At 40.0% G+C, this 27613-nt stretch overlaps 2 protein-coding genes across 2 annotated transcripts in view; both read left to right on the forward strand.

The window, feature by feature from the left end:
• Positions 1 to 1806, forward strand: part of HSD17B12 (hydroxysteroid 17-beta dehydrogenase 12) — an 85165-nt gene extending 83359 nt beyond the window's left edge. Inside the window, 1 exon segment of the mRNA XM_027719563.2 lies at positions 134 to 1806. Coding sequence (XP_027575364.1) covers positions 134 to 238 — 105 coding nt within the window. The 3' untranslated portion in view covers positions 239 to 1806.
• A 1501-nt stretch (positions 1807 to 3307) lies between these two features.
• Positions 3308 to 25813, forward strand: ALKBH3 (alkB homolog 3, alpha-ketoglutarate dependent dioxygenase). Its single transcript, XM_027719606.2, has 9 exons — positions 3308 to 3392; positions 4734 to 4846; positions 6034 to 6068; positions 7022 to 7069; positions 8644 to 8747; positions 9936 to 10024; positions 12949 to 13158; positions 21536 to 21634; positions 22168 to 25813. Exons 1-9 carry the CDS (start codon positions 3323 to 3325, stop codon positions 22258 to 22260), a joined length of 861 nt encoding a protein of 286 aa, XP_027575407.1. The 5' UTR covers positions 3308 to 3322; the 3' UTR covers positions 22261 to 25813.
• The last annotated feature ends 1800 nt before the right edge of the window (positions 25814 to 27613 follow it).

A 27613-nucleotide genomic window follows, 5' to 3' on the forward strand; every position in this document is an offset into this window, starting at 1 on the left:
AGTCACTTTGGAAAATGTAAGGGTCTGAAATGTCCTTTGTGTTTATTATGGGAAAAGAGTCTTTAGTACAGCCTATAAAATGCTGAGACCTCATGCCCTCCTTTTTGTTTTATTCTTTTTTTTTTTTTTTTAGGCATGGGTCTTCTCTCTTCTACCTACGTCTACTGCCATTAACTTAGTCATGAAAATAAACAAACAAATACGGGCTCATTATTTGAAAAAAATGAAGCAGAAGTAAACTGGAGACAACTTGATCTTGGAAGCCTGGGACTCCTGCAGGTTCTATACCTGCAGCATCAAGTAGACCTAATGTTTTAAACATCTTCAATAGTAGGTGTACTTTCTAACATGCAAAACAGTCTTGTTTTCAGGATACAGGTGAAACAAAACTGTTGATTTTCAATATTGATTTAAAAATAGGCTTTATTTGTTTATAGATATTATGAGGGGGGAAGTGCTTTGAACTAAAATTGCACTGTGCTTTAAGAAATACTTTCATGGACTTGATCAGACATCGTGTTGTTGAGGAACATCTTGGTTATATCATGTCCATCACATCTATGTATTGTGCTCATGGGTGAAGGGCAGCAAAAGAGTAGTACTCACAGGTGGGCAGGAGAGGGAAAGGAGCATATTTATCTAAAAAGGTAACCTAGCGCTATTTCCAGAGTATTGACCTCTTTCTCAGCTCAGGTTTTGGATTCTGCACTGTCAGCCAGCTCATGAATGCTCCCCTGCTTACATAGTCCAGTGTGATTTTTTGGTTATGAACTTGAGGGAAATGGGCCAAAAACAAAAATAAGTGTAATAGCTCATCTATAAATATATACATAAAATAACATTGCAAAAAGAAGCTAAATTCTTGGGTCTTGAATATGGATTCTACCTTTTCAGTAATATGTAATCTTCACAATTTGTAATAACATTTTTAAAAGTTCAGTGCCTGCTCTTTGTAATAGGTGGTGATAACACAATGTAGATAAATGTCACAAGTTACACGTTATATGCTGGTTGCTATGTAAAAGATTATGGGTACTTTAAATACAGAGCTTGAAATGAGTTACTCTCCTTGCAACGGTGGTTAAATTCTTTTTGAAGTATGTATCAGTCTGTCTTTTTGGTGAGACCCTTTGAAATGTGAATCCTGAATATTTAGACAGCTTTAAAAGTGAAAAACAGTAAACTTTTCAAAATGTAGAACATTTTTAGTTTAGTCATGTTAAAATTAACTGATTTGTTTCATGGTTCTATTCTAAAATGGAGTGCTCCAGCGAGGCTCAAGTTACCTGACTCCAGGACACAGGGATCAGAGTACGTGAGAGAAGTCTGCACTGCTGTCTTCTGCATTTACCTAGTCTTTATTTAAAGATTTTGATCTCTAACATTCCTTTTTATAAAAATAAAATGTATAAAACTTGCAAGGCAAATGAAACTGTAAGCAGGTACCACTGTTTTCTGTGGTGACTTCCTATGGTTGAAAAGGGGAGGTTGTTTTCTATCCTTCAAAGAATAATTTCAAGCTCTGATTTTGAAGTAAAATGTATTGCACTGAGACGTGATTTGGGGCTAACATTTCTGTACATTGAAAAAACCTGAATACCGATGCAATGGTGCTGATCAAATCTGAGATGCAGATCCTATCCCATAGTTTTCTTAATTTTTTGGAACAGGGATGGTAAAGTCAGTGGTATTAGTTCTGTAAGAGCACATGATTTGGTTTGCTCTGGATCTGATGTGGAAGCATTGGACTAAAAAATCTGTATGTTTTTGACTTTGTAAAACAAATAAAATGGAACTTACTCTGACTCTTTAATGTGCTGTTCTTTTTCTTTAAAATATTTGCCTGTACATTCAAATGCCTGATTGTCCTTTATCGTGTATAATAACACAGTGAAAATTACTGTACTTTTACATGCCAAAACCAAAGCTTTCATTAGCTGTTTTCCTGGCTGTTATCTACTCCCTGTCTGGGTTGCATCAGGCACAGCATCACTGGCCAGTCGAGGGAGGTGATTGTCCTACTCAGATACTCTGCACTAGTGTGGCCTCACCTCGAGTCCTGTGTACAGTTTTGGGTGCCACCATATAAGAAAGATACAAAGCTGTTGGAGAGAGTCCAAAGGAAGGCAGTGAAAATGGTGAAGGGCCTTAAGGGGAAGCCATACAAGAAGTAGCTGAGGTCATTTGGTCTGTTCAGCCTGGGGAAGAGGAGACTGAGGAGACATCTCATTGTGGTCTTCAGTATCCTTGTGAGGGGAAGCAGAAGTGTAGGTACCAATCTCTTTTCACTGGTGACTAGTGACAGGACCCGAGGGAATGGCCTGAAGCTGAGTCAGGGGAGGTTTAGGTTGGATATTAGGAACAAGTTTGTCACCAGAGGGTGGTTAGGCACTGGAATGGTCTCCCAATGGAAATGATCATGGCACCAAGCCTTCCAGAATTCAAGAAGTGTTGGCACAATATTCTCAAACACATAGTGTGATTTTTGGGGCTATCCTGTGCAGAGCCAGGAGCTGGACTTAAGATGATCCTTGTGAGTCCCTTCCAGCTCAGGGTATTCTATGATTTAACAGTGCTGATATGTTAAAATCACTGGAACACAAAATAAATTTTGTTTGAACTGTAATTAAGATATTAATAAGAAATAATTATCTCCAAATAACAATTTTCTAACTATTGAAGGTGTTTGGAAAGGTGCGTCAGGGAATAGTAGGCACATCCAACTGGCACAGATGGAGGGATGCCCCTGTAAATGGGGTTCTTGGAGCCTGTGGTCACTGTTGTTGTGTTGGGCAGGCTACAGTTTGGATTCCCACTCTCATGCTTCTCCTCAGGTCTTTTATTTTCTAAGCTGCAGCAGAGAATTGCTAACTTTAAGTGAAATTCAGGTAAAAATTTAAGTTTAACCTAAATTGCCCTGACTTCGATTTTGAATGTCTGTTCACCTTAGTGATTGAGGTAGTGTGTACTCAATAGCTGCCCGTGTGCTTGGGAGTATCCCGGGCACCTGGCAGAAAACAGGAGGGCATTTCTGTTGGTATCAGCCTTGTCGTCTTGCATTTCTGCTTCCAGGGGTGTTTTTGTCACCGGCGCAACGCAAGAGCTGGAGCAGGGTGGGAGGCGAGTTGGGTGCCTGCTCCTGCCGTCCCAGGGACAGGAAACCTTCAACTCTGCCCCTGCGTGCCGCGGCCGGAGGGCGGAGCACAGGGCTGGCGGCGGGGCCCGGGCGCAGGCTCAGCCGGGTCTCTGGGGCCCTCCGCCGGCGGAAGGGAGCGGAGCGCCGGGCGGGTTGTGGCGGGGGCGGGCGGAGCGCCGTGCTGGGATGGCGGAGCGGCGGCTGCGGGCCCGTGTGCAGGGCGGCTGGGCCGGCGGCCCGGCGGGGCGGCCCGCAGGTAAGGAGGCCGGACAGCCGCCTCACCAGCGTCGTGCGGCGCCCCGGGCGGGCCCGGCCCTGTGGGAAACGCTGGGGCTGCCTTCCCCTTCCCTACAGACGGCGGGGAGAAAAGTGCCGGCCTTGGCGCGGCGGCGAGCGGCGGGCGGCGGGACCGGCCTCCGGCTGCGCGGCGCCGAGGGGTGGCCCTGCTTACCCCGCTCCCCTCGGTAACGGAACTGCAGGTGTCCGAACACAGTGTTTGAGTAAAACTTGTACGTGTGCCGCAGGTGTGGCCGTTTTGGGTGCAGAACGCAAGGTATGGATGTGTTGCTAATGTGCACATTGAGGCGAGTGCACGGTACACATCTCCCGGCGAGATGAATGAGGCGAATAGAACTTGATGGAGCTGACTGGTGTGAGAATCAATAGTCACTTTTTATTCGTAAAACACAATGTATGTCTTCGTTTACCTTTTCGCGGTGAAAACATTGCAAAATAAAGAGAGCTGTTTGGAAGGGCTGGAGTTAACAACACAGTTCTTTTAACAAACATTGAAACCAAACCATACAGAGGCAGGAGACCACTTTGTAGGTTTCCAGTCTTGTAGGAGGGACTGGTTTGTTTTTGTGAACGTGCTCAAAACACTGTGTTCCACTCACCTGATTACAGTTCCCATAAAACTCCCATATCTCTGCAGACTGAGCATCCTAGGCAAGCTGATTTATTTTTTTTTTAATCGTGAAAAAACATAGCCAACTCTTATGATTTGTGCTTGTGGCCTGTAAATTTTGTGTCACAGGTGCATTTTATTCCACCTGTTCCTAAAGGAATTAAAAAAAATATTTCCATCTTTTGAATTATGCAGAATGAAGACTTTGTGTCAGGCTTGTTTTAAAGCCTGTCTGCATGTGTAAATAGAACACATGAAGTGGTATGCCTGAGTTCCTCTTCCATACTTCCTAATTTAAAAATCCTGTTTTAATAAAAATATTTCTCTCTCTTTTTCCCCCCCCAAAAAAAAAAAAGATACAGAGGGAAGTAGTTTGGCTGCATGGGACAATTTCTGCTGGCATGTCATAGGTGTTTGGTTTAGAATTGAAAGGTTCTAGATGTCATCCTTTCTGATAAAATGATGCTTTCATTTTTGTTTGTCTATAGATAATGAATATGTTTTAAAAATTTCAGTTCCTGTGCAGTTTTAACTCTTTAAGTAGTTTAAGTTTGGCTGTTTTCTGGAGTCTCTGCCCAGCAGAGGAGAATACTCCAAGGAATGATCCTGTAAATTCTTCCTAACTATATTTTTTGTATGATGATATTCTATTTCAAGTGATCCTTCTTTTTTTTTCTCTCTTTGCTTTAGCACCTAAGGCACCTGTGGTGAGCAGCCTTGCCCCTGCGGATGCCAGACCGGCATGGATGAGGAAAGATCAGGCTCACACTCAAAAGCAATTTGTCTTTGAAAAGCCATCAGAGGTAAAAATTACACGGTAACTAGCAGAATCTCATCCATGATTAAACTGCAGATGATAAAAATTATAAAAAGGATAAAAAGTATTTGAGAATATAGTCTGTTGTTTAAAAACAATTAAAAACTCAGCTGAGCTGAACTTTGGGCTTTTACGAAGCAGAATTTGCAACTGTCTTGCATATATGGCAAACAGAAAAAATACTGTTCCTCTATTTAACCTGTTCATAACTACCATTTTTTTTCACAGAGCTGAAAGAATATGTTCTCCTAAATATTCAGAATGATGCAATGTCCTAAGCATTGAGCTCTTTTTGTTTTCCTCAGCTGGGATATCTGTCTTGTTGCAGGCAAAGAGTATGGGATTCGTTTTATACACCTAATGTCCCATCAGCAGATGAAGAATATTGTGCTCTTTGCAGAAAAAGGGCAGCTCCTTTCTTGGGAAAAAAAAATAAATCATGAACACTTCTTTCTAAGCTAGACTTATTTCAAATGCTTGGAAGAATTGAAGATGGTCTGGGAAGATTCTCCTTTCTTTGTGACAGAGCCCTGGTATCTATATAGTACTATATTTTGATCCTCTTGCTGGTGCAGTGCAGTACCTCCATGCATCTCAGCACTCTGAGCTCAGAGAAGAGAAACATAAATCCCTGAGACAACCAAAATGATAGCCAAGGCTGGATTAAACTACTTTGTCTTTTGTTTTAACAAAAACCAGCTATCTCAGCTGTGCAGACAATTTTACAGCATCAGCTCCTGCTATGTTTGGCTTCTCTTGTGTTTTACTCACTGACTGAGGCCTGGGGTTTGTTCATCTGTCCTAAAGTTAATCTAGATTTTTACTTGTGTAAGGATATTTTAATGAATGTAAGGATAAGAATTTTCTTGTTTGCAGTTGATAAATAGCAAGTATTATAATAATCCAAATAATTTAGAAATCAATGTCCTTTAGGGGGCAGTTGATTGTTAAAAACCAGCCTGCAATGATAGCTGCGTTTGAGAGTTTCTGTGGTGTGGAGGGAGCGGGTGGGTTGTTACTGCTCATGGATTGTCCAGAGGTATGTTTTCTCACTGCCATATCAGTGTGTGGCTATCCTGAGTCACTAGAGAAGACCTTTAGTTCCGTTTGACTAGAGTGTGCCAGGTACTTAGATATTTAATATTCATTGTGCACTCTCTTGTTACCTTTTAGGTGGAGCGCAGAGTTCCTGAGGCAGGTGTGATAGAGTGAGTACACTGCTGACTTAACTGTCCCTCCCGCAGTTTTTCTGTCATTATGGTCGGTGGGAATCTGCTGGAAAAGAGTTCCTTCTCCACACACAACTGCCATACCTTTGGAAGAAATTTCAGTAGAAAATGTGGACTTTCAACCCTTTATCCTGAGCTGAGTGTATTATCAGGAGAGTCCAAATCTGTTAACTGGTTTTTATAGCTTTGGTGTAGCTGTGTAAGCCAGGAATAACGATTAATTGGACATTCTGGTTCAACAGAACTGCCATTATGTCTCCTTTGGTTAGCAGTGTACATTTTCCTGGAACAGTCCCTGTGTAAACTATGCTGGAAATTACTTACTCTGGAATATACCAGGAGTATAGCTGGTATGGCAACTTCTTTGAAGGCTTGGAAAAGTAGCTGATAGTAAGTGTCACAGTGAAGCTGGATATTTGTAGATCACTTACCTTTTGTGTTGAAATGGGGATCTTCTGAGGATAATTTTGACATGAAGGGTGACCGAGTGTGGTGGTGTATGGTGAAGTTTGAGATAATGAAGATTAAATATTCTTCAGTTTGGCTATCTTGGTGGAATTTTCTTACTCAGGGTGCCTATAAATGCAAACATAGTGATCTGAGTGCAGTCTTATGTGGTTGTCTCCTTTAGGTTCCCTGTGACATCCCTGTTTTATTTATCTCTAGAGTCCTAAAACTGTGTATTGAGCCCTTGGTGAAAAGAAAGACAGGAAGTATACACAAACTCATGTGCTTCTGCAGCATCCCTTGCTGCCTTACTCTGACCCCTATCTCCAGGACATTATTGCTTCCCTTTTTTAATTTTCTTTTCTTTTTTAAAGAAAAAATTTCCCTAGTCCAGGCCTGCAGCAATTCTAGTCTGTGCTGCCCAGTCTAAGATAGTTTCTTGTTGTTTGTCTTTCTGATGTTTCTTTTCCTTTCTACATCCTCAGCAAGCCTGGTGTGTATGAGCTCAGCAAAGGGCCAACTGGCACTTCTAGGTAAGTGGCTGAAACTTCTTACTTGCTTTTGCAGAGTGATGTGGTGATACTCAGACTTCTGAAGCCCAGTCTCTGCAGAGCATTCTGACTCTAGCAGCAGCACACTGCCCTTCCTGTGTATCATCTGTTTAGAGTACTTCTGGAAATACTTTAAGTATCAGGTAGCAGAGATTTACGTGGTTCTGAGCAGCACTGAAGAGAAGAAAAATAAATGTCTTGAGATTTAGTGAGTACTGCATCTGGTGTGCTTGTCTGGAATAAGGACAAGGGGCTTTGTCCATTTGATTCATGATTCAGAATAAGTTACTGCTGGAAGTTTGGGTTGGTATTCCTATATTAGCAAGTGCCTGATGTCTGTGTTGTACAGTTAAGAGCTGCCAAAAACTTTTAGCTGTAAATTAGACTTGTTTTAAATTAATCTAAAAAAAGCATTTAACTTCAGGCAGGTTTGGTAACTTTAGGGTTGTCTCTTTTGCTTATATGCCATGCCTTAATTATTTCAGCTTGAGGGCACTTCAAAACAATGCCTACTTGTTCTGTGATTTTGCTAACTAAAATGCATTTTACTTTACCTGGCTGATTTAAATGCAGTATCAGTATTAATCCTTTTCTTCTGAATTTGATACATTTTTATTAATTGTGGAAAAAATGCCAAGGACATAGCATTTTTTGTGTATTTATTTCAATTAATGTCTTCTTATTATTGTATTATTTTAGTGCCTTCATCTTAATTTCTTCTAAAGGTGCAAATAAATTTTTAAAGCATTTTTAAAAGTAAAAGCTTTGATGAGCTAGGAAGAGACAAGATACGCAACCAGTTGGGTTACTCTGCATTTTCTGGAGTTTGTTTTCATAATATGCTGATGGAATATATATATTTCTTGAAAGTTAATGATCAGATTTTGCATCTTTTTTTAGCATCTTTACTTTAGCACTTATTGTGATATCTTTGTAGCATGGAATACTTGTGAGAGTAAACTGCTGTGAGCAGCATTCCTACTTTGCAGCCACTACAGTGGCTGTAGTTCTTGAATGACTGTTAGGACAGTCAAAATATCAAATGTACATAGAGAAATAAAAAAATAGGAGAGATTAAATACTGTAGGGTTCTTGTGCTTGGAAAAGGGGAATAGAATGGCAGTAGGAATAAAGGGCTGTCAAATTCTGAGTGACATGGAGATGGTGGATAAAGGGCAATTATTTACTTATGTTGATTGTATTACCATAATCAGGGCTATTTGACTGATCAGATGTGAAGCAAAAGGATGCCATTTCTCACAGTACGTTACTGATTCTGGGATTCATGGTATATTGGTAGTGTTGTGTTTTTGTAAGTTTTGAAAAGCAACTACACATGTTTGGTGAGGGTAAGACTCCACAGGAGCTCTTCTGTTCTCTCCTTCACACCTGTTTTTGGCTGTGGTCAGAAACAGGATACTGGACTTTGACTTTTGATCTAATGCATTACAGCCGTTTTTAACTGCTTTGGGAATCCTGGAAATTAGAACATTTTACCAAAGTAGGTATAGAAATGTATATTCCTTCCATCTTTTCTTTATCTTTTTTGTCCTTAGGATTCGTTTGATTCCTGGCTTTATTGACTCAGAACAGGCAGACTGGATGTTTGAACAACTCCTCCAAGACATACCCTGGGGTCAGCGAACTCACATCAGGCAGGGTAAGGAGTGTGTAGACCAGCTTTTCAGGTCATTCCAAGGTCAGTTCCGTAACAAAGTCTGTGCATTGTTTGTAATTGATTTTATTTTTTGTATTACCACTCCTTCAGATTTCCTTGCAGGTTTTCTGTGCATATCTGAAGAGTACTGCTGTTTATTTTTCAATCTCTATCACCTTGTTACTATTGCCAATTAAATGAAATCTTTCCAAATTAAACTTGCCTGTCATCTCCAGTTTCTTTTCTCGCTCTTTTCTTAAGATTATGTCTGGTCACCATCCCTTCATATAGTCTCCCAGTGATGCTGTAAAAGCTATGCTTTGACGTTTCTGTTGCGAGGTACATTTTTTGCCTCTTTCACTTAAAATCCCAGCAGAGCATGTTCCTTTTTGCCTTGTCTTTGCTTATTAGTTCCGGTATGCAGTAAGAGAAGAGACTGCTATTCTGGATTTGTTCACTAAGGGGCACCTGTTCTAGCTAAATTTTGATTTCAGTCAGGAACGGATGTAAGATAATGTATCAGAGTAACAAGACTGGAAAATGTCTTCGGCATGTGTATTTCTTGGCTTGCAATAACGGTACAGTATAATGGAGAATGTTATCTGTCAAGCATGAGAAATAGTTACCAAGATAGTCTTTTCAGAAGTTGAAAGTATTTTTAACTTTATCCTTATGTTACACCACAGAGCAGGCATGCATTTGGCAAAATATTACTTGTGTCCAACCTTGGTACATTATGCTTCTGTAATGTCCCATTGATGCTACTGTCCTTTCCACTTCACTCTTTCCAGTGGATCCCTCTGCATCTTGCAAGTTATGCCATCATATTGGGCATTGGAACCAGGAGAATGTAAAACAAGCCAGAATTATAAATAAAATCTCAGTTTCATTTTGTCATCTTTAACTCATCCAGTCCTTGCCCTGTCTGGCATAGGGGCAAGAAAATGGATATGGTTTCAAGATTCTGGCAGGATAGTTCCTCCTGCAGAGACAGGCCTGATTTCGAATAATCTCATTCCTTCATATGAGTTCATTATGTAAAGCTGAGGATTTTAAAGGGCTGCTTTTTAGTTTTAGGTGAATGGACAGTCTCTTTTTGATCAAGTTTCTTGGCAGAATTGCATCATCTTTCCATTTTCAAACCCTTTGATAAAGCAACTGAGAAAGTCTTCCTGTTTTTCTTTTTCTCAGAAGTATCTTTTGAGGAACCACGGCTTACATCCTGGTATGGGGAACTTCCTTACACCTACTCCAGGATAACAATGCAGCCAAATCCAAACGTATGTATATGTCTACAGTTTCCTTATATTATTGCCAACATAGAAATCCTTTGCAGAGATCAAGAAACAAGAATTCCCTCTATCCTTTACTCTTATGTAGAGTATCTGTTGACTTTTCATTTGTGATCAGCAACAGATTCTACTGCATTGTGGACAGTTTTATAAAATAAACTTTATGAGTGGTTTGCCTGAGAGGAGCGCGATTTACTTGCTAAATGTTGCCAAAAGAAAGCTATCACTCTAGAGTTTAAAGGTCTGCTTTTGGGTCACTGTAGCTTTGGATGAAACTCTGAATGGCTCTGTGTGACTTACTCCAAGCATCTTTATATGGGAGGTTGTAGTGCACACAGTCATACTGAGTTTTTTGTTGTAAAGATACAATAATATCAATTACTGAAATGGTTACTTTCAGAAACACTTAGACTCAGTACTGCTTAAATGAGAATTTGGACATATTTTGATTCCTGTGTGGATGCTATGAAATTCACACATGCAACCAGTCTGCTCAGCACTCCAGATTGTATGAGGTAATTTCCCACGCTGTTTTGGAAGAGTTAAAAGCCTTCTGAGTGACAGAGTGATGTTTTGTTCCTGCTTGTGCACTCTTCCTCTCTCTCTCTCTCCTTCTCTTCCTCTGTCTCTCTGTCTTCCAGCCTGTTGTCCCATCAGCCTGTCTTCTGGTATTGCTTTGTTTGAAATTTCCATGGCATTAGGCTACAGTGTTCTGAACCATAAATCAGGTGTCACGTAGCATGAGAGAAAAGTGTCTCAAGTCCCAGAACTTCTGCCAAAGCAGGGTATCTCCTAGCAGAGCTCACTTTGGGAAAAGTTGGAAAGACGTTATTTAACATGATGAATTGTGAAGATTTTGTAGTCTCAAAAATACTGTAGTTAAAAATTATAACGTATGCATCTTGTGGTGGGAAAATAGGCATTTTTTTTGGTACTCATTTGTGAAATACTAGTTTAAATGGACTTTTCTGGAAGCTGAGTGGCTTTAGGGATTGGAACTGCCCCCACAAAATCATTCTGTTGTATACTAATGACTTAAATCCTGTTCAGAACTGCCTGGTGTGGAAGCCATTGCTGCTCAGAGGTTGGATAGAGCCCATATACCCTGAATTCACAGTTTCATCTCAGTTCGCAGAAAGATCAGAGTTAGCACTCATTGGACCACTGGCTTGTTTTTCTCATCTAAGGCCTAAATTGGTCACACATGCTGATTCTGTCTTTTAGCCCTGAATAATTTATCTGTTTGCCAAGAGAAAGAAACTCAAACAGAAAGTTAGGTGCACTGGGAAACTTGCATAGCTGGGAGCCAGTCCTTCCCTAGCTGTCCACAGGCAGATAGATACATGGGTAGACTGCACGTGGACACTGACATTTCACTTGGCTTTGTATATGGCAGTACCTGAAGCTAGAAGAAGCAGTGGATGGTATAAAAAGCACAGTCCTTCTCAGTAGAAAGGGGTTTCTATCACAAAAGTGTCTTGAGTGTAATGTAATTTAGTGCACAGCTTGGCCAAAACCAATTACTGCCTTAAACACTTGATCTGTAGGAGTAATTAGCTTTGTGTGCCTCCTTTTTTTGTTTGGTAGGAGTTGGTGTGATTATGGCATCGCTAGATTTAATCCAGTGCTCATGCCTAAATGAATTTTGGTATTAGAAAATGTTTCTTTGTAAGCAGTAATACAGTTGGTGACACAGTAATCTTTCAACAAAATTACTTCCACTGCAGCAGGTTTTTAGTGGGGTTTCCAGTACAAAATTCACTATATGGTAACATTTTTAGTAATACATACTTCTGTGATAGGAATTGAAGAAATCTGGTCCTAGTTGGTCACTGAAAAATGCTTTCAGTAATTCCTGTTGTACTCCTATGCACATTCAGGCAGCCCAATTGCAAGAAAACTCCTTTTCAGGTGGTATTACTGATTTCCCTACATTTCCCATAGCTGCAAGCTATGTTTATATATGATTAATTATTCACATGATGCTTAATACTTGAAGGAGTGACTTAGTTAGAAATACTCCAGTAGAGAAAGATGGTATGTTGCGGCTCCTGCAGTGTGACCAGTAAGTTAAATGCACCTTAAATATGGGTAAGCTTGGAAAGAAGGAAGTGCAGCCTTGATTATTAGAGGTGGATACTAGAAAATAGTTCCTGCTGTCTGTTGCTTCTTTTGCCAGTGATGCACTGGGAGATTTGGAATCAGTTTCCTATCCTCTCTTGATCTCTGTTTCTGCTTATATAATGGGCAAAAATTCTGGCCTACATTCCTTTGGGGTTTTTTTTCTTTATATACTTGTGTAGTTCTTAAAAGCATTCTGACAGATGAAAGACATGATGTAAGTTTATAACATTAAATAATTGGACTGAGTTGTAATGGTATGTGCAGAGCTGCCCTGGGCTGTGGAGTCAGCAAGATGTTAGCAAAGGGAAGGATGAAATTCCAGCCAGTCACATTGGTTTTGTGACCCACTGGAAAGTTACAGTGTTGGAGTCAAAACCCCAGGAGGTGATGAGTTGAGCTCAACAAGCTGTGCTGACAGAGCGGGGACAGGGGGCCACATTAGGCCAACTGCCTCCTCTTGTTCTCTGTCAACAGCTGCAGGCAATTGAGAGCATATCATTTAGTCCCTGATTGCCTGCATTAGTGTGAAAGGCAGCCTGGCTTCACTGTTTCAAGAGATGATTTGGTATTGAGCGATGGGTAACGTATGCATATTTCACAGAAAGCCCGTTCCTCCGCTTTGCTAAAAACATAATCAGAATTGTGGTGAGTCATTTGTTTGATTTTAAGTTTATTGTGATTCAAGTGCAGTATATTTTGTTCCTTAGTAGTTTTCACCCTGTGTGTTATGTTACCTGCCGCTGGCCTGCTTTCATTGCATTTACCCTTCCCCTCTGCACTGACTGCAGTGGCATCCTCTGCTGACCGTGCTGAAGGAGCGCATTGAGGAGTTCACTGGCTACACCTTCAACTCTCTTCTCTGCAACCTCTACCGAAATGAGAAGGATAGTGTGGACTGGCACAGTGATGATGAACCATCGCTGGGAAAAAACCCCACCATTGCCTCACTCAGCTTTGGTGCTACTCGGACCTTTGAGATGAGGAAGAAACCTTCTCCTGTGAGTGTTTATATCACACTTAGACAGTCTTACAGCTACTAATATGTTTATTATTTGCCCCCTGTTTAGAGAACTTAATTACAAAAGTTTTTCACAGTTAATAATGAAAGCAGAACTTGTAAAGTTCTGTGGAATAAACGTACGGATCACGAAATGCATCGCGTGGAACTTGAAATCCTGAGGATGGGGATAGGACCACTCTAATAGTGTGCTGTAGTGAAACTGTGACCTGGGCACCTTTCTGCCTGAATAAGGGTGTTTCCCGGTACTTAAAATGAGATCAGTGATGCTGAAAGTCAACTTATTCTGTGCAAGTGAGTCAAAGAGTTGGTACCATTTTCTTAAACTCAGGCCAAAGTTATGTAAAGCATAATGTAGGATGAAGAGTAGTTCTGACTGCTCTTTAACAATGTTTGTGTTTTGATGCGTGCGTTCAGATTGAGGGACAGTGAACAAAGGGAAGAAGCTCATTTCTTTTCCATCAAATACCATGGAAACTGTTGCATCATCCTTCACAGACTAAACAGAGATCCTTTACTTTGATAAGGAGGCATGCGTGGAATGTCATTTCAGGAGATAGTTTGTGATTCAGTAGTGAATGCTTTTTGTAGATAAAATGCTGTACTTTGGAATGCTGTGTTTACAAGCCAACTTAAACTTGGCAGTTTGTATTTATCCAAGTAAAGGATTTTACCTTATTTTAGGATCTCCTTTTCAGATGTATTTTCTGCTTGTGTAGTCTTTGAGAACTTCGGGAAGAAGTTTGCTGTCTGCTTATGTTGCTATTTATTATGAATAAGTAATACAGAAAGCAGAGGTGATGATTATCAGCCTACTGGAAAACTGTGCTGACATACTGAAATCTCCCCATCAAGAGTCGTTGGGTCACCTAGTCGTGAACAGCAAAGGTCAGAAATTGAATCTCAAAACAAATAAATAGTTTGTATTTTTCACCAGTTCTCTAATTTGTAAATTCTTTGTTGTCTGAAGTGAGTGTAATATTGGTTCCTGAGTATGAGATTACGTAACTAGTGCATTATGTCAGTGGGCATACCGTGAGTAAGTATCCTTGATGCTGCGTTGATGACAAAATGTCAGCTGGAAAGTTCATTCTTCTAGGAAACTGTGAACGGTACTTGGATTCATTTCTAGAAGTGCCCATGTTCCCCATCAATGGATCAGAATAAAAGCCATTTAGATTTCAGTATAAACTTTGCAGGTTCCCTCTTAAAAATCAATCTGAGTTCTTGAATAAGATGTCTTTTTTTTCTATTTTCTGCAAAGACCCCACAATGAACAAAGGGGGAAGTTCAGTCTGTGCCATTCATAGTCGGCCACCTTCTTTCATCTGTACTGTACAGTCTCTTCCCTTTTCTTCCTGACACAGATGATTTTCTATAGATGTATTCCTCAAGCTGTCCTCATTTTTCTTCAGCACCTTTGACAGGATATTTCTGACTAGCTGAATCTTGCTATCTGTGAAGTGTATTCCTTTTGCAAGTGCAACATGCCTGTTTCTGAGGTAGAATCCCCATGTGTAGTGATCTTCAAATAAGTTGCTATTAAGTACATCCTGTGTCTAAGGGAACTCATGCTTAATAATTACATGGCACACATTACGTATTTTTTGCACGTTCTCAAAGCCTGCAGTTTTCTGAGAGCATCCTGTGACAGCACATGCTTTGCCAAGTGGGAGTTTCAAGAGGCTTTAATGGAAATTACAACGTTTCAGGCTGTACCACCAAATAAGTAATTTTCATACTCTATTGTACTGTAGCATTCTCTCATTAAGAGAAAGTTAAAACTGATTGTAGATATTTGAAGTTTGAACATTACTTTGTTCAAAAGCAAGATATAGGAAGAGCAATGTAGTCTAGGGAAAAGGAATTCAGATTAGCAGTCATCACAGACACTCAGGCTCTCCCTGGTTTGTAATCTGCCAGTATCAGTACATTGGGTTTTCCGGAGTTAGCCTTCATTGAGGAGGGAAAGAGAAAGTAAATACTTTTCCTCCCATAATTAAGCCTCTTTGAAGGCCAACATTCTACTATTTCAGATTCTAGGATTTCAAAGGCCTCTATTTCCCTCTGTTCTTGTAGATCCTTTTAAGTATTTTGAACTGAAAGATGTAATGAACATACTAGTTGCCTGTGTGGAATCATGTACTGTTACAAAACAGTATGTACCACAAGTGAGGTCACATCTTGAAGGGTTACTGAAGAGTACTAGATAAGAGCCTACAGAGACTTCACTTCGTGTTGGTATCTCTACAAATATTTTCCAGATTATATCTTGAAATGTGATTGAACTTACTAGTGAATAAAATCCCATTTCTCTAGCTGAAAAGACAACCAGTAGTGTTGGTGAGTTTTTTCTTTTGTGCATGTTTGTGTGAATTTCAACATTTGTCTGGTAGTGATTTGGTAGCATTTACATAAGCCACTCTGAAACAGTCGCACAATGAAATATTTTTTTCCTTGGCAAAAATTAAACAACAAAAAAAGTTACTGAGGTGCAAGTGGTATTTTTTTTTCCTGAAAATTGTTCTAGAGTGAGGGGAAGGAAAAGTTCAGTCAAGTGGTATTTTTTTTTCTTGAAAATTGTTCTAGAGTGAGGGGAAGGAAAAGTTCAGTCCTGTTTTTCTTTTTTGATGAGTACTGTACTGGATGAGTAAGTGTTCGTCATATAATAGAGGGTAAAGGAGTGTAGAGACATGCACAGCCTATTGAATCTGCTTAAACAAGCATAATAATTCTTACTGGGTTTTCAGCCCAGTGCATGTAAAAAAAGCTAAAAATACATTTCAGGTGTAAATTCCCCCCTGGAATAAGGATACTTTTCATGGGAATTAACATGGTGTCAGAAACTTTTATTTTTTCTGCTGGGATTTTTTGTTTTAAGCATTCATTCTTCTAAATATGGCCTTTTCTGTTTATTTGGACCAGTTATGTGGTTGTAGCTGATATTTTTCCTTTACTTTAAATGGTTTCTAGGTTTTTCTGAATGCCTACTTGATAGTTCAAAGTCCACAGTGGTCTGGTTTCTTCTAGTTCCAGTAAATTACTTTTACTTTCCTCTTGCTTTCTTGTTGTAGCTCCTGCCTACACCGAAACCAGGAGACAAATGCTTTGCTTTAGAGCTGTGATTCATGCACAGTTCACACACAGCTACTGGTTTAGTCAACAAGTCCTCTCATGCTTGTCTACAGTGTGTCACCACTGCAGCACTGTGACCTGCTCCCATTCTCCACACAGCCTCAAGCCCTCAGTCCCACTTGTACATGACTTCATCCTCCTGCTCGAGAGGAATTGATTCCACTCTCTTAGATGGGTCTTTCCAATAGAGCCTCACTACCATTTTTCCTGTTGTCATTGCTCAACTCTGAGACCATACCAGGCTATCTGATTAGGTCCTCCTGGAAGCTGAGTGTGAAATGTTAGTTCAGCAGTGGAGGGTGGTACTTAAAGTCCCATTAAGCTCCCACATTCCACTGGGAGGTGCTCTGTGGCAGAGGTCTGGGTGCCATAAGGACCATCTGGGTGCCGTTGCCCAGTGAACTGCTGTGTGAACTGTGGAAGGAGTTAGAACGCCAGCTGCCAGCTTGCTCTTTTTCCATCTGTAACCAAGGAAACTGATGGGTGCTGGAAAGAGAGGGAGCTTCACGTGTGTGTTAGATAATAGCAGGATGTTCATGATGTTCTAAGAATCAGCCTTCATATGGGTCTGTCCTTCAAATGAATCACTTAAGTACAATCTTTTTCTTCTGTCCTTGAGTAACTGTTCTAGCAGCAGGTAAAGATCACCTAGTACTTTTGGAAACAGGCCTGACAGGCCTATTTGAAGATGAATGTGGGACTATGTGGAGCACAGTAGAAAGAGATTCAGATCAGGATGAGGAGAATTGAACTTTTACATTGGCATGAAGGAGGCTTGCAGACAGCCTGGCTGCAGAGGAGGAGGAGGTATTGTCCACCAGTGTTGGCAGAACTTGAGAAGCTATAGACAAGCAGAGAGGAAGATGGGAGTGCTTTAGAGCTATCTCACTTGCAGTCTGCTAGGTCAGCTGCAGAAAGACCAAGGAAGTTTAAGGATAGGCCTGTGGAGGCAGGCAGATGTATTATGTGAGGAAAGGGCAATATAACTGATATTCATTATTGCTAAACACATAAAGAAGAGAACCACAGTGAGGATTTTGTCAGAGATAGAATAAACTGGTAAAAATGCAGAAGTACTGATAGATGAGACTACTTTGTTGTGAAGGAGAGTGTTTACACAGCTGGTGGCAGAGGAGTAAACTGGAAAAGAGGGATACAAGCAAGATGAAGTCTGAAAAACAGGAGATCTTTAAGTTTTGTAAGGATAATTCTCTTGGTAATAGGTAAATAGGTGAAGCAGAAGAACTAGAAGCCAGCGTTCTCCATGCTAACTTTAGCCATTGAAAATTATTTTGCATCATTTGCCTGTATAACTGCATTATTATTTATACTTTTTTCTGCAGGGTGTTTCTGTTTGCTTTTCCTTATAATAGAAGAAGCTTTCACACTATCCAGAACCCATTTCCTACTACTATAGCAGTAAACTTTCCTGAGACTTAAGAAACAAACTTGGGTGATGATTTATACTAGATCTTTTCTCTTTTTTATTTTGATACCATTTTAAGAAAACAACCTTGATGGAATCCAGGAGTACTTACAGATTTTGTATTCACAGCTTCACATCAAATCACACTGAGCTTTCCTCACTTATTAACTGTAGTTACGGTAGTTACTGTACTTGGACAGTGTAAAGCTTGATTGTATTATGTGGAACTCAAGATTATGAAAATTCTAGTGTACTAAAAACCAGAACAGTTGCTTTACTATTCCTGTTCTTGTAAGCAGTTGGTTTTGTCATACACATACAGAGTTACAAAGTGAATTTATACAAGTTACCTGATGCACTCCTTTAGATGTTTGTTACCAGAAAATCTTTTCTGGCTTACATGTCAAAAATAAATTTCCTTCATAAACTTCTTGACCTCTGAAACTCAACTGAGTTTTCTGTATGTCATCAGCTCTAGAGATAAAAGCTCTTAAATGAGCTTTGGTTGACACTGTTAGTAATGACATGTAAGAAGGTAAAAACTTATTGTTCACTGGCTTATCAAAACTAATTGACATAAAAATCTCTTTTTCTAAGTAAAACAAAGCTCAGAGATGCCCCATTTAAAACAGAAAGTAACTGTTGCTTTTACATAGTGACTTTTCTAAGCCAAAAGGATGTTTTCTCCTAAATCATTTATCTTAGCAGAATTCCTTTTTAATCAAGATGAGCAAGAGATAAAAATAAGTCCACTGTTGTCCGTCCACAAAGTGGAATGATGTAATCCTCTGAAATAGAAAATAGCCGTGCAATGATATTTCTCTGCTTTTCATCAGCAGTCATGTTTATAATACCTATTTTTGAAAATTTTTCCTTGTTTTCACTGAAGTTAAGAAAATATTTTTGGCATTACACCTTACTTTTAATAGAATGAGATAAATGGCTAATAATTCTAGAAGCTTAAAAATATGTTTTACATTGTCTTTGCAAAGAATACGTATTACAAGTGTTTCTGAGTGCCTTCAGCTCTCCTTGATTCCAGAGGTTTAGTGAGGTTAATCAGTCACCGGCACAGCCTTGGGCCCTTAGGTATCCCCAAGGAATGTAGAAGTCTGGAGTGGGCAGCCAGTGAGTGCTGGCAGTTTCACCAGCAGTATTGAATAGCCTTGTTCTGTCACACTGGGACTTCTGATCCCAGATGGGAACAGAAAGTGACACTGGTGCAAATAAATAGTCAATTACATCAAGTGATGCTTTTTATTGTCGAGAGCTGATTTGATCCCAATCCAGCTCTTTGGCATTTTAGAAGATTTGCAGTCTTCCTTCTTATCTGCATCTTTTTTATAAACGCACACACTCCCAGTTGTTTTCCTGAAAATCAGACTCTGTTTTAGTCTAGGACATCATTTTCCCAGTAATTGTTACTTTACCTCATTATTTTGAGCTTTTAAAAAGACAAACCTGTAATCAAGTTGTGGCACTGCACAGTTAAGCTTCAAGGAACTTAGTTAAAATTTTTGAAAATGTGAGCTTTGTAAAAGCATTAAAATGTGTTGGATGAGAACTGTTGGGTCTTTCTGATGGTTCTCAAAAGACTATGTCTGCGTTTTTATGACCAATTAGTGTTTTCTTTTAACTGTTGGGTTTGTGCGGAGTCCTGTTAGTTTTCCTGAATGATTCAACATGCGGCTGAAATCTGAAGACCTTGTAACATTAGTTTCTGTTTCAGAAATGTGGGTCTTCTGTCAGTGTGAGGTAGATATACCTGTACCTCAACCTAAATCTTACTGTGATAATTTCATTTTCCCAGTCTCAGGTATCCTATACTGTTTCAAGTTCCTTTGTGATCTGTTTCTGTTACAAGTGACATAAGTTGTGACCTCTCATCTCTTCTGCCCAAGAAGTACAATTTCATTTTACATGACAGTTGTGACAAATGCTACTCTGTTGGTAACAAGCTTTGTGGTCTGGAGTAATTGCTACCTTCAGCTGAGTCTGAAATAATTGAGCATTGTCTTCTCCTAAACACTCAGCAAGTATGATTTTAGGAGTCCACTAACCATTATAAGAAACAGGAAGAGAAAATACTACCTAACTAATTAAAAACTAAAAAATCTGAAGCATTTGTTGTGCAGCTGTCTAAGATGTGTTGTCTTTTACAGGAACACTCATGCTTTAGCAGCTCAGACCTGGTCTTATTATTTTTTCTCATCTCTTCGTAGTAATTGTGTATTTCTGCCTTTTTTTTTTCAAGAACAAATAACTGATTTGGTGATCTCTTTGGAAAAAAAACTAGATTCCGGATGTTTAGTGAGCTTAATCAATCACTGGCAGACTAGAGGTGCTTCTAGAGGCAGTGGTGCAATAGCAAGTACATACTCAGGCTATGTTTGCTATATGCAGTATATTCTGAAAAAGGTTAGCCCTGTACTTGTAGAGTGTAGAGACTGAGAACCTGTCATGCTCTTTATTTTTCAGTGAAGGACACTTATTATCCACTTTACACTTTCAAGCTATCTACGGCTTTCTGTAACTTAAAATACCTCAAGTCCCTTTCCTTTCAATGCTAATTAAAATATTTCTCCAACTCCTCCTCTCCCTAAAATAATCCCTGTATTTTGCAGGTGATTTCATATCTGAAACTTCCCTGAATTCCTCATTTCAGAGAGTTGCTTTCTATTTTTTCCTAGACCGCTTCCTAAGTTAGCAATAGAGATCTATAAAGGATAAAATACATACTGCCAATCTGTATTTGGGGGGCATCCTGGTTTTCCTATTCGCATTTCAATATTAATGAAGTAATCAAAGTGCCAACATTAAGTAGGCCAGATGTTAAATGGAAGTTGTTCAAGGTTTGTAGCATTTCTTTCTGCAGCTATTGAAGGCTAAAATGAGAAAATATTAAAGGATTACACAGAGCATTATAATACCTGCCCATGTGGTGTTCTGGAAGATACTTAATGTCATGCATAGTATGATTTCATGATTTTATTTACTGTCATGATTGACAAAAAAAGAACTGTGTACTCATAATAGACTTCCTTGATCAATTTGACTTAGCAGTGTATTAGTCTGATTTAAAATTGGAAGGGATAGTGCAAAGGAATAGAGAGTTGCTATTCCCAATGATGTGGCATATGCAAGACTAATACTGTGGTGTTACTATGTCCAGTTGCTATATTTGAGCTTTAAAAAAGTTATATATAATCTAAACCAAAAGGTTGCAGATTATTTTCCTTCTATTTTAGCAGTCTGTTTGGCTTATCGATGATACAGTTTGAGACAACTTGTTTTACAAAGCACTGCAGGAAAAGGAGATTTATTTATTTTTTTAGATAGGAAAAGCTCTTCGTCCAGCAGCTAATACAATACCAGCATGTAACATCCAAACCAAGGCAAATCTAGAATAGCAGGAAGATATGTATTTTTGATGAAGTAGTTAACTGTTGGAATCGGGGTGGCTATTGCAGAATGTCTCCACACTGAACTGTTTATTTTAAGAGTGGATGTTTCCCAAAGGTTCTCAGCCTTTCTGAGAATTTTACACTAAATGTAGGAACTTGTTGAACTTTACCTGTACTGTACAGGCAGTGAGATACAATGGCTTCTTTCATCATTAAAATGCTTGACTACTGGACTTTGTATGAAATACAGATACAGAAATGTTTAGTTAGACTTCTTGATCTTATAAGAGCTTCCTCCTCCCCCCTTACAGCTTTTTAAGCTCTGCTGTAGAGGACTGGTTTTCTACCAAATGCACGTACCCACTTCTTCAGTGTCTAATGTTTCTTTTTAGGAAGAGAATGGAGACTATACTTATGTAGAGAGACTAAAAATCCCCCTTGATCACGGGACTCTCTTGATGATGGAAGGAGCTACCCAGGCAGATTGGCAGGTAAGAACTCCCTGATGCTGTTTGTGTGGTTTACTTGCAGTGCAGTTTTTCAAATATGCCCAGGACACTCCCATAAAGTTATGGGACATTCTGCTTCCAGTGACACAGTTGTTTTCCAGGGCATCAGTACTGCTTTCTGCCTCAGAATTTGAAAGCAGCCAAAGAAACAATGGGTTTTCTTTCAAGTGCTAAGTGATGCAATAGGAATCAGCTCAGATTTTCCAGCATTAAAGTTCAGTAATGAAGGCTGCAGCCTGCAGTGGAAAGAGCAAAATCAATATAGGAAGATGGGATATCAAAGTGTTGTAGCTTAATTTAAGAAGTCTACAGTAATATACAAAGACCTTTTGTTTTCAGTGGCTCTGAGCAGTCAGAACCTGATTTTTTTGCCTTACCTAAATGTTTAAAAATGTGAATTAAAAACCATCACAGGAAATGAAGGTTTTATTCATTGTTTGATTACCTGTATTTTAAATGCACAAGGTCATGCTTTTTTTTTTCTTGGTTTTTTTTTTCCCTAATGCCACTTACAGCATCGAGTGCCTAAGGAATATCATTCTAGAGATGCACGGATAAACTTGACCTTTAGGATCATTTATCCAGAATCTGATGGAGTTTGGGAGTGAAGAGGCACTTGGACATCGTTGGGTGTACATCCACAGCAGATCCAGACCCTCAGATTGCCACAGATTTAAAAGAAGCCTTACAGGAACAGAGTTCCATGAAATACATGATGAGGAAAAGAGTCGCTATTATGAAGATCTTTGGCAATCCGAAAGATGCCTGTGTTATATGGACAGAAATTATATGCTGTTACATAGTATTGAATTGCAGGCTTTAAGTTTGTGAAACAACAATGATTGTTCTTAAAAGAACACAAAGCACGTGAAAAATTTGAGAGGTCCCATCTGGAGCAGAAAGATTCAGTGAGCAGATAGTTTTGCCTCTTGTCTTGACTCTCCTTTACCCTTAAGAAGTGATCTTTGAGGTAATGACAAGATGGGTTTCTTTGATGTAAAGCCATCTCTGTGTGTGTATAGCAATGATAAAGCTGCACTTGGTGATGTTCTCAAAGTATTAGTCATTTCATCAAGAGGCAGTGCATTGCTGTTTAGGTTGCAGAGTCTTTTCCAATTAAGCAGTTTCATAATTTAAACAACTACTTGAATTATACCAGTGTCTCCTAGAACGGAGGGCCAAGGCTCTTTTCTGCCACGCACTCTGTGGTCAGACTTTATCCTGTTTATCCATTTAGAGAAAACAAAGCGAAGGCAAGTGACAGAGAGACCTTGGCCATGAGCCTTATCACTCAGGTTGGAGCTGCCCATGGCTTGAGTATTAGCAGTCCTCCATCCCTGCTGGCTTAAAACTGTTACCTCTGTGTCTCAGGCGGGAAAATAGACACAAAGAGATGGGAAAAAAATTACTTGCAGAATTTGCTAATAAATTCTTGGTTTATTTTTTGTTTTTAGCATGACTGAGTTGTGGCTTCCATTGATTTCAGGCGGGAGAGAAAATGTCATCATCTCTAAAAATTAGGCTTGTGCTGCCAGATTTGATACCAGAAGAATTGGTCCAAATATTTGGAACTAAATTATTGCAAATCTACACTAAGTAGACTGTAGTAGCACCAGGCACAATACTCACACTGGTGCTACTGCTCCTAGGTCAATGCATGTTGCATTAAAAAATATTACTTGGAGGGTTATCTCTTGAACCTCTGCTGTTACAGATCAGCAGTCAGCACCTCAGACCTGATTCTAGGTTGACTTGATGGAATTCTTCAAGTTTGCCTACATCAGGTACAACTCACCTGGCGGTGGGAAGCAGTGAGCTGGTGACTGCAGTCTGGATGTTAAGTCAGGTGTGCTGCCTACATGATTAAGTTCTCACTGCAGAGAGGTGGTATCCACCGTACAGGATTAAAACATAGGTTTGGTCTGTCTTCACTGTGCCTGAAGTAGGATCTAAGCACAGGTAAATACTCCACGCCTTGTAACGTTAACTTTGTTAAGCAAATTAATGTACCTCTTTAGGGTAAGAATAAGCTGGTGTTTATAAAATATCTGTCTTTTTTTAGCTGGCATTTGCTGTGGTTTAAATTCTTACTTGATGAGAACAGTCAAGTTATAAATACTCAGTTATGCCTATGTTTTAACGTTATTGATGACCTAAAGGACAGACTGTTGAGCCATTTCAGTCTCTGTGATCTGAAATTGAGCAGAATCATTTTCTAGAATAATTTTCTGTGTGATACTTTCTACACCATACATTAATCTTCTAAAATGAATGAATGTTATTAGAAAACTTGCTCTGTTATCTAATGATGTCTTCACTTTCATCTGAGTTTGTTCAGAAATATGCTTTTGGAGTATATGTAATGTTAATTCCTTGAATTTTAATCTAAGATCTAGGTTCTGTGATGTATCTCCTGGGAACCACTGCTGAAGGAAGCAGACACTTGCTTCCACGTTTACTTTCATTGGGTCACTGGAGCTTTGTGCACATCCCTGTAAGTGTGTCCAGGTTTGGCAGTCCTGTCAGAGAGTGTTTTTCCTTAACCAAGGGACAGTGCTAATTTCTCCAGGTATTCTGAGAAGGCAACACTTTAGCCTTTATCAGTTCATAGAGGCCACATTTATTTTCACTGTGTTAAGAGCTGTCATGATTGAAGAGAGCGTAGGAGATAGGGACAAGTCGGGAACTCTTAAACCCCCCCCAGACCTCAGCCTATGGAAATTGCAACTCATTTGAATTCAATGAATCTATGGCACATAACTAATGGTAGGCCCTGGAGGCTGATACTGTTGTGGAAGACCAGTTTTTCACTTCCTTTCTTGGTTTCAGTTTGTAATGTTTGCAAATTATAGTTTAGTTTCTTTACTTCCTTTGATTTGGGAGAAGACCAAGTTTTCCTTCCCAACAATAAAATGATTTATAAGATAAATGCTTTATCCCACAGAGCTCTGTTCTGTGATACCTTTTTGTTGCTGGAGTCTGCTATGTTCTGCTCTCTCTCATGTGTCAAGTGTGCTGTATCCAAATCTGGTTGACAGTGGGGAGAAGGCATACAGCATCATTCCTCCCGGTGTCCTGAGTGTCCTGGCTGTAAGGGGAACAGTTGGCCTAGAGGTCAGGTTTCTTTGTCAGCTGGGAACTTGTGGGTCCTTCCTTCCTCCCCCCACCTCCTCCCTAAAAAAGTCACCTAGCCAGGTGGTAGCAGATTGCAACATCCTGCCTGCCAGAACAGCAGGAAATGGCTTTGAGCAGAGGAGATTCCAGCCCACATCTCCTCAGGAGGTCTTTCTGCAGGGATGTTTTTCCTGTAGGTAGAAATTTGTTCCTGAATGCTGAGACACTCTTGCAATTTTCAAAATGTATATGTGCAAAAGTGAGATTTGAGAAGTCTTGAGCCTGGTGGTGTTCCCACAGTACCTAAAGATTTTTCACTAGAGAACAGGGCAACATGAACATTTCTTGTTTACTGTTCAGCAGTTTCTGCTGTTGGAGTCAGGTGCAGAGGGCAGCATATTTAGAATGCTAAATACTCAGTTAGGTTCCATTCTTTAACTTAAAGATAGGTGGAGGAACCTTTCCCCTAGTAACATGGATTTGAAAACAATATTTCTGAAAATGCCACCCAAGACTTATTTTCCAGTTATAAAGTTTCCTTTCTTCCCAGGACTGTTTTCGCAGTACAATATTCTCAACCAGAAAGTTTTAGAAAAATGATTTAAACTCAGAATACATTAAGTTAAAGTAAAATATATAGTTTATACATATGGAGGATTTGAGGGCAGGGAAGTTGCTTGGGGGTTTTGGTTTTGCTGTTATTACCAGACTCTGTTCATGTGAGGGACTGCAGTGATACTAAGAGCTGCTTTGCCTACAGAGCACCTCTGAATTTTATTTTCCATATTCCTTGTATTCCTGTGTCTCACAAACTACCTTTTGGAGCCTTTTCCTCTCCCCTCTCCCTTTCATTGTCATTTGTTCCTATTTAGTTACATCTCATATGCTCCCTGCTGCAGGTGTGATTATTTTTTTATGTAGAAGATATAAACTGTGAGCTTACTCTTTTCCTGTTTCTTAGAAACATAGAATGTTTGGGGTCGGAAGGGACCTTAAAGATTTCAGCAGAGTATGTGTGTCTCTTCCAAGAAAAGCTCAAAAACTGCATTCCTTTGAACTGTTCATTGTCTGTGGCTTTCAAGCAGAGGGGAGTCTACTAGTAACCCCAATTAAGATTCCCTTTTCCAAAACAGCCGTGACCTTTTCCAAAATGGCCCTAGGAATTGATGGTAAGGAGAGGACGAATGGAAGCTGTCTTTGGTAAGGATGGATGGTGGCCTGCCTCCATGAGGGAACATGCAGGATGGAACTGTTCTGAAAAAACCCACAACTTGTTCCAGCACAAACTCTTGATGAGATTGGAGTGTATCTGACTGAATACTGCACTGTTGGGCCACACTGGGTTGATCTGAGTACACACCATTTAAAATCAATAACAAAGTTCTGTCATTTCTCTGCCCCGTGTTTCCTTTTTTTTTTTTTGGTGAAAAGAACTCTAAGATTTTCAGTTTTGATTAACTTTAAAGTTGCAGATAGTTTTATTCCTTCTGTGTCAGATTAATTCTAGCTGTATATTTTCCACTTGTCACGTTGGGCTTAGTATAGTACATATAGTAATATATAGCTAGAATAGTAATGTGGAAGGAGACAGGGTGCCAGGAAGGGGTTAAGAAATCAGAATTTTCATACAGTAGTATTGGCAAAGTAGAGAGGACTGTTTTTCTGGGGTTTGGGATAGAAGAACGTGCGTATGATGGCTGCTGCAAATCTGTAACGCCTCCTCCTCAAGTGCTGCTACTATTGCCATAGCTAAAAGGCATTTAACACCCACTTTGCCTTTTCTGGTCATAAACCTTTTCAGAGTGGATATGAAAGCTGCCTCACTATGTTTTGTTTTCAAGGTGCTTCTTTTCCATCCTTGAGGTTTCCATAGCAACCTGGAACATTTGTTTAAATTGGAGCTCCCTGGCCTGTCCTCCCTGTGCGTAACTTCTGCTGAGATCTTGCAGGTATCATCTCTTCTTGGCACACCTGAGAGTGACTGGTGAGGGTTACAGAGGGGCTCAGCAGCAGTTGGCCACGAGAGTGTTTTCTCCCGTGTTGCCCTATTTAATTTACCTCATTCTTATTCTGTGTAGCATTCAGTACAGCTTTGTGGAGTTATTACAAACTCCCTTGAAGCTGGCAGGTCTTTGGTGGCTCATACTGGAGAGGCACATCTTGGGGGAGCTAGGAGGCCTTGTTCGAAGTAGAGAAAGTAAAAACTGTATTGAAGAATTTTAATCAGAATGTGGAGCAAGGAGGTCTGCTCCATGGCCCCCATTGTTTAATTTAGATTTCACAGCAGAAACAAAAACTTTGTTCTGTACACACAGGAGGTTTTGCTGGCTGAGCAAGACTCAGAGCAGAGTCTTCAAGTCACAGGGGATCATCCTGACAGACAGTGCTCATTGGATCCAGCATGATGCTCAACCAAAAGTTGTTTCTGACTATAGCTGTGTGTGCAGCTGCTTTGCTGGTCACAGAGGGTGATTTTTATTCTGTTGCTCTAGTCCCATGGTGGAGACATCACATAGGTCCACACTGAAGAGTGGGTTGGTTATAGCTGATCTCTGAGCTGCCAGTGCCCTCCACAGCTCCTGGGCACGTGTTTCCAGCAATGCCTATGTGCCAAGGCAGGCTGCCATGCAACCTGCAGTGGCTGATCTTGGGAAGTAAGCTGCCAGAGCATGATCCCTTATAGCAGAAAAGAGCAGAAAACAGGCTACTTGGAGGAACTCACAGGCTAAAAGGAGCCGTGGTGTTGGGTGGGATGGGATTTGTAGCTGTGACTTATCACTGGCCATTGGGTCCACATCATCATTAGGGAGGGCTGCGGGAAGGCTTTTTGCCCTGAAGAGCTTCTGA

This window comes from Pipra filicauda, unplaced genomic scaffold (assembly GCF_003945595.2).
Source record: "Pipra filicauda isolate LSUMZ 115617 unplaced genomic scaffold, ASM394559v2 scaffold32_size4067784_pilon, whole genome shotgun sequence".
Classification (NCBI taxonomy): domain Eukaryota; kingdom Metazoa; phylum Chordata; class Aves; order Passeriformes; family Pipridae; genus Pipra; species Pipra filicauda.

Coding starts and splice junctions, on each gene's coding strand:
- ALKBH3 (XM_027719606.2), top strand. CDS start 3,323: ATGGCGGAGCGGCGGCTGCGGGCCCGTGTGCAGGGCGGCTGGGCCGGC. Junction 4,847..6,033: donor TCTTTGAAAAGCCATCAGAG/GTAAAAATTACA, acceptor GTTACCTTTTAG/GTGGAGCGCAGAGTTCCTGA. Junction 8,748..9,935: donor GCGAACTCACATCAGGCAGG/GTAAGGAGTGTG, acceptor TCTTTTTCTCAG/AAGTATCTTTTGAGGAACCA.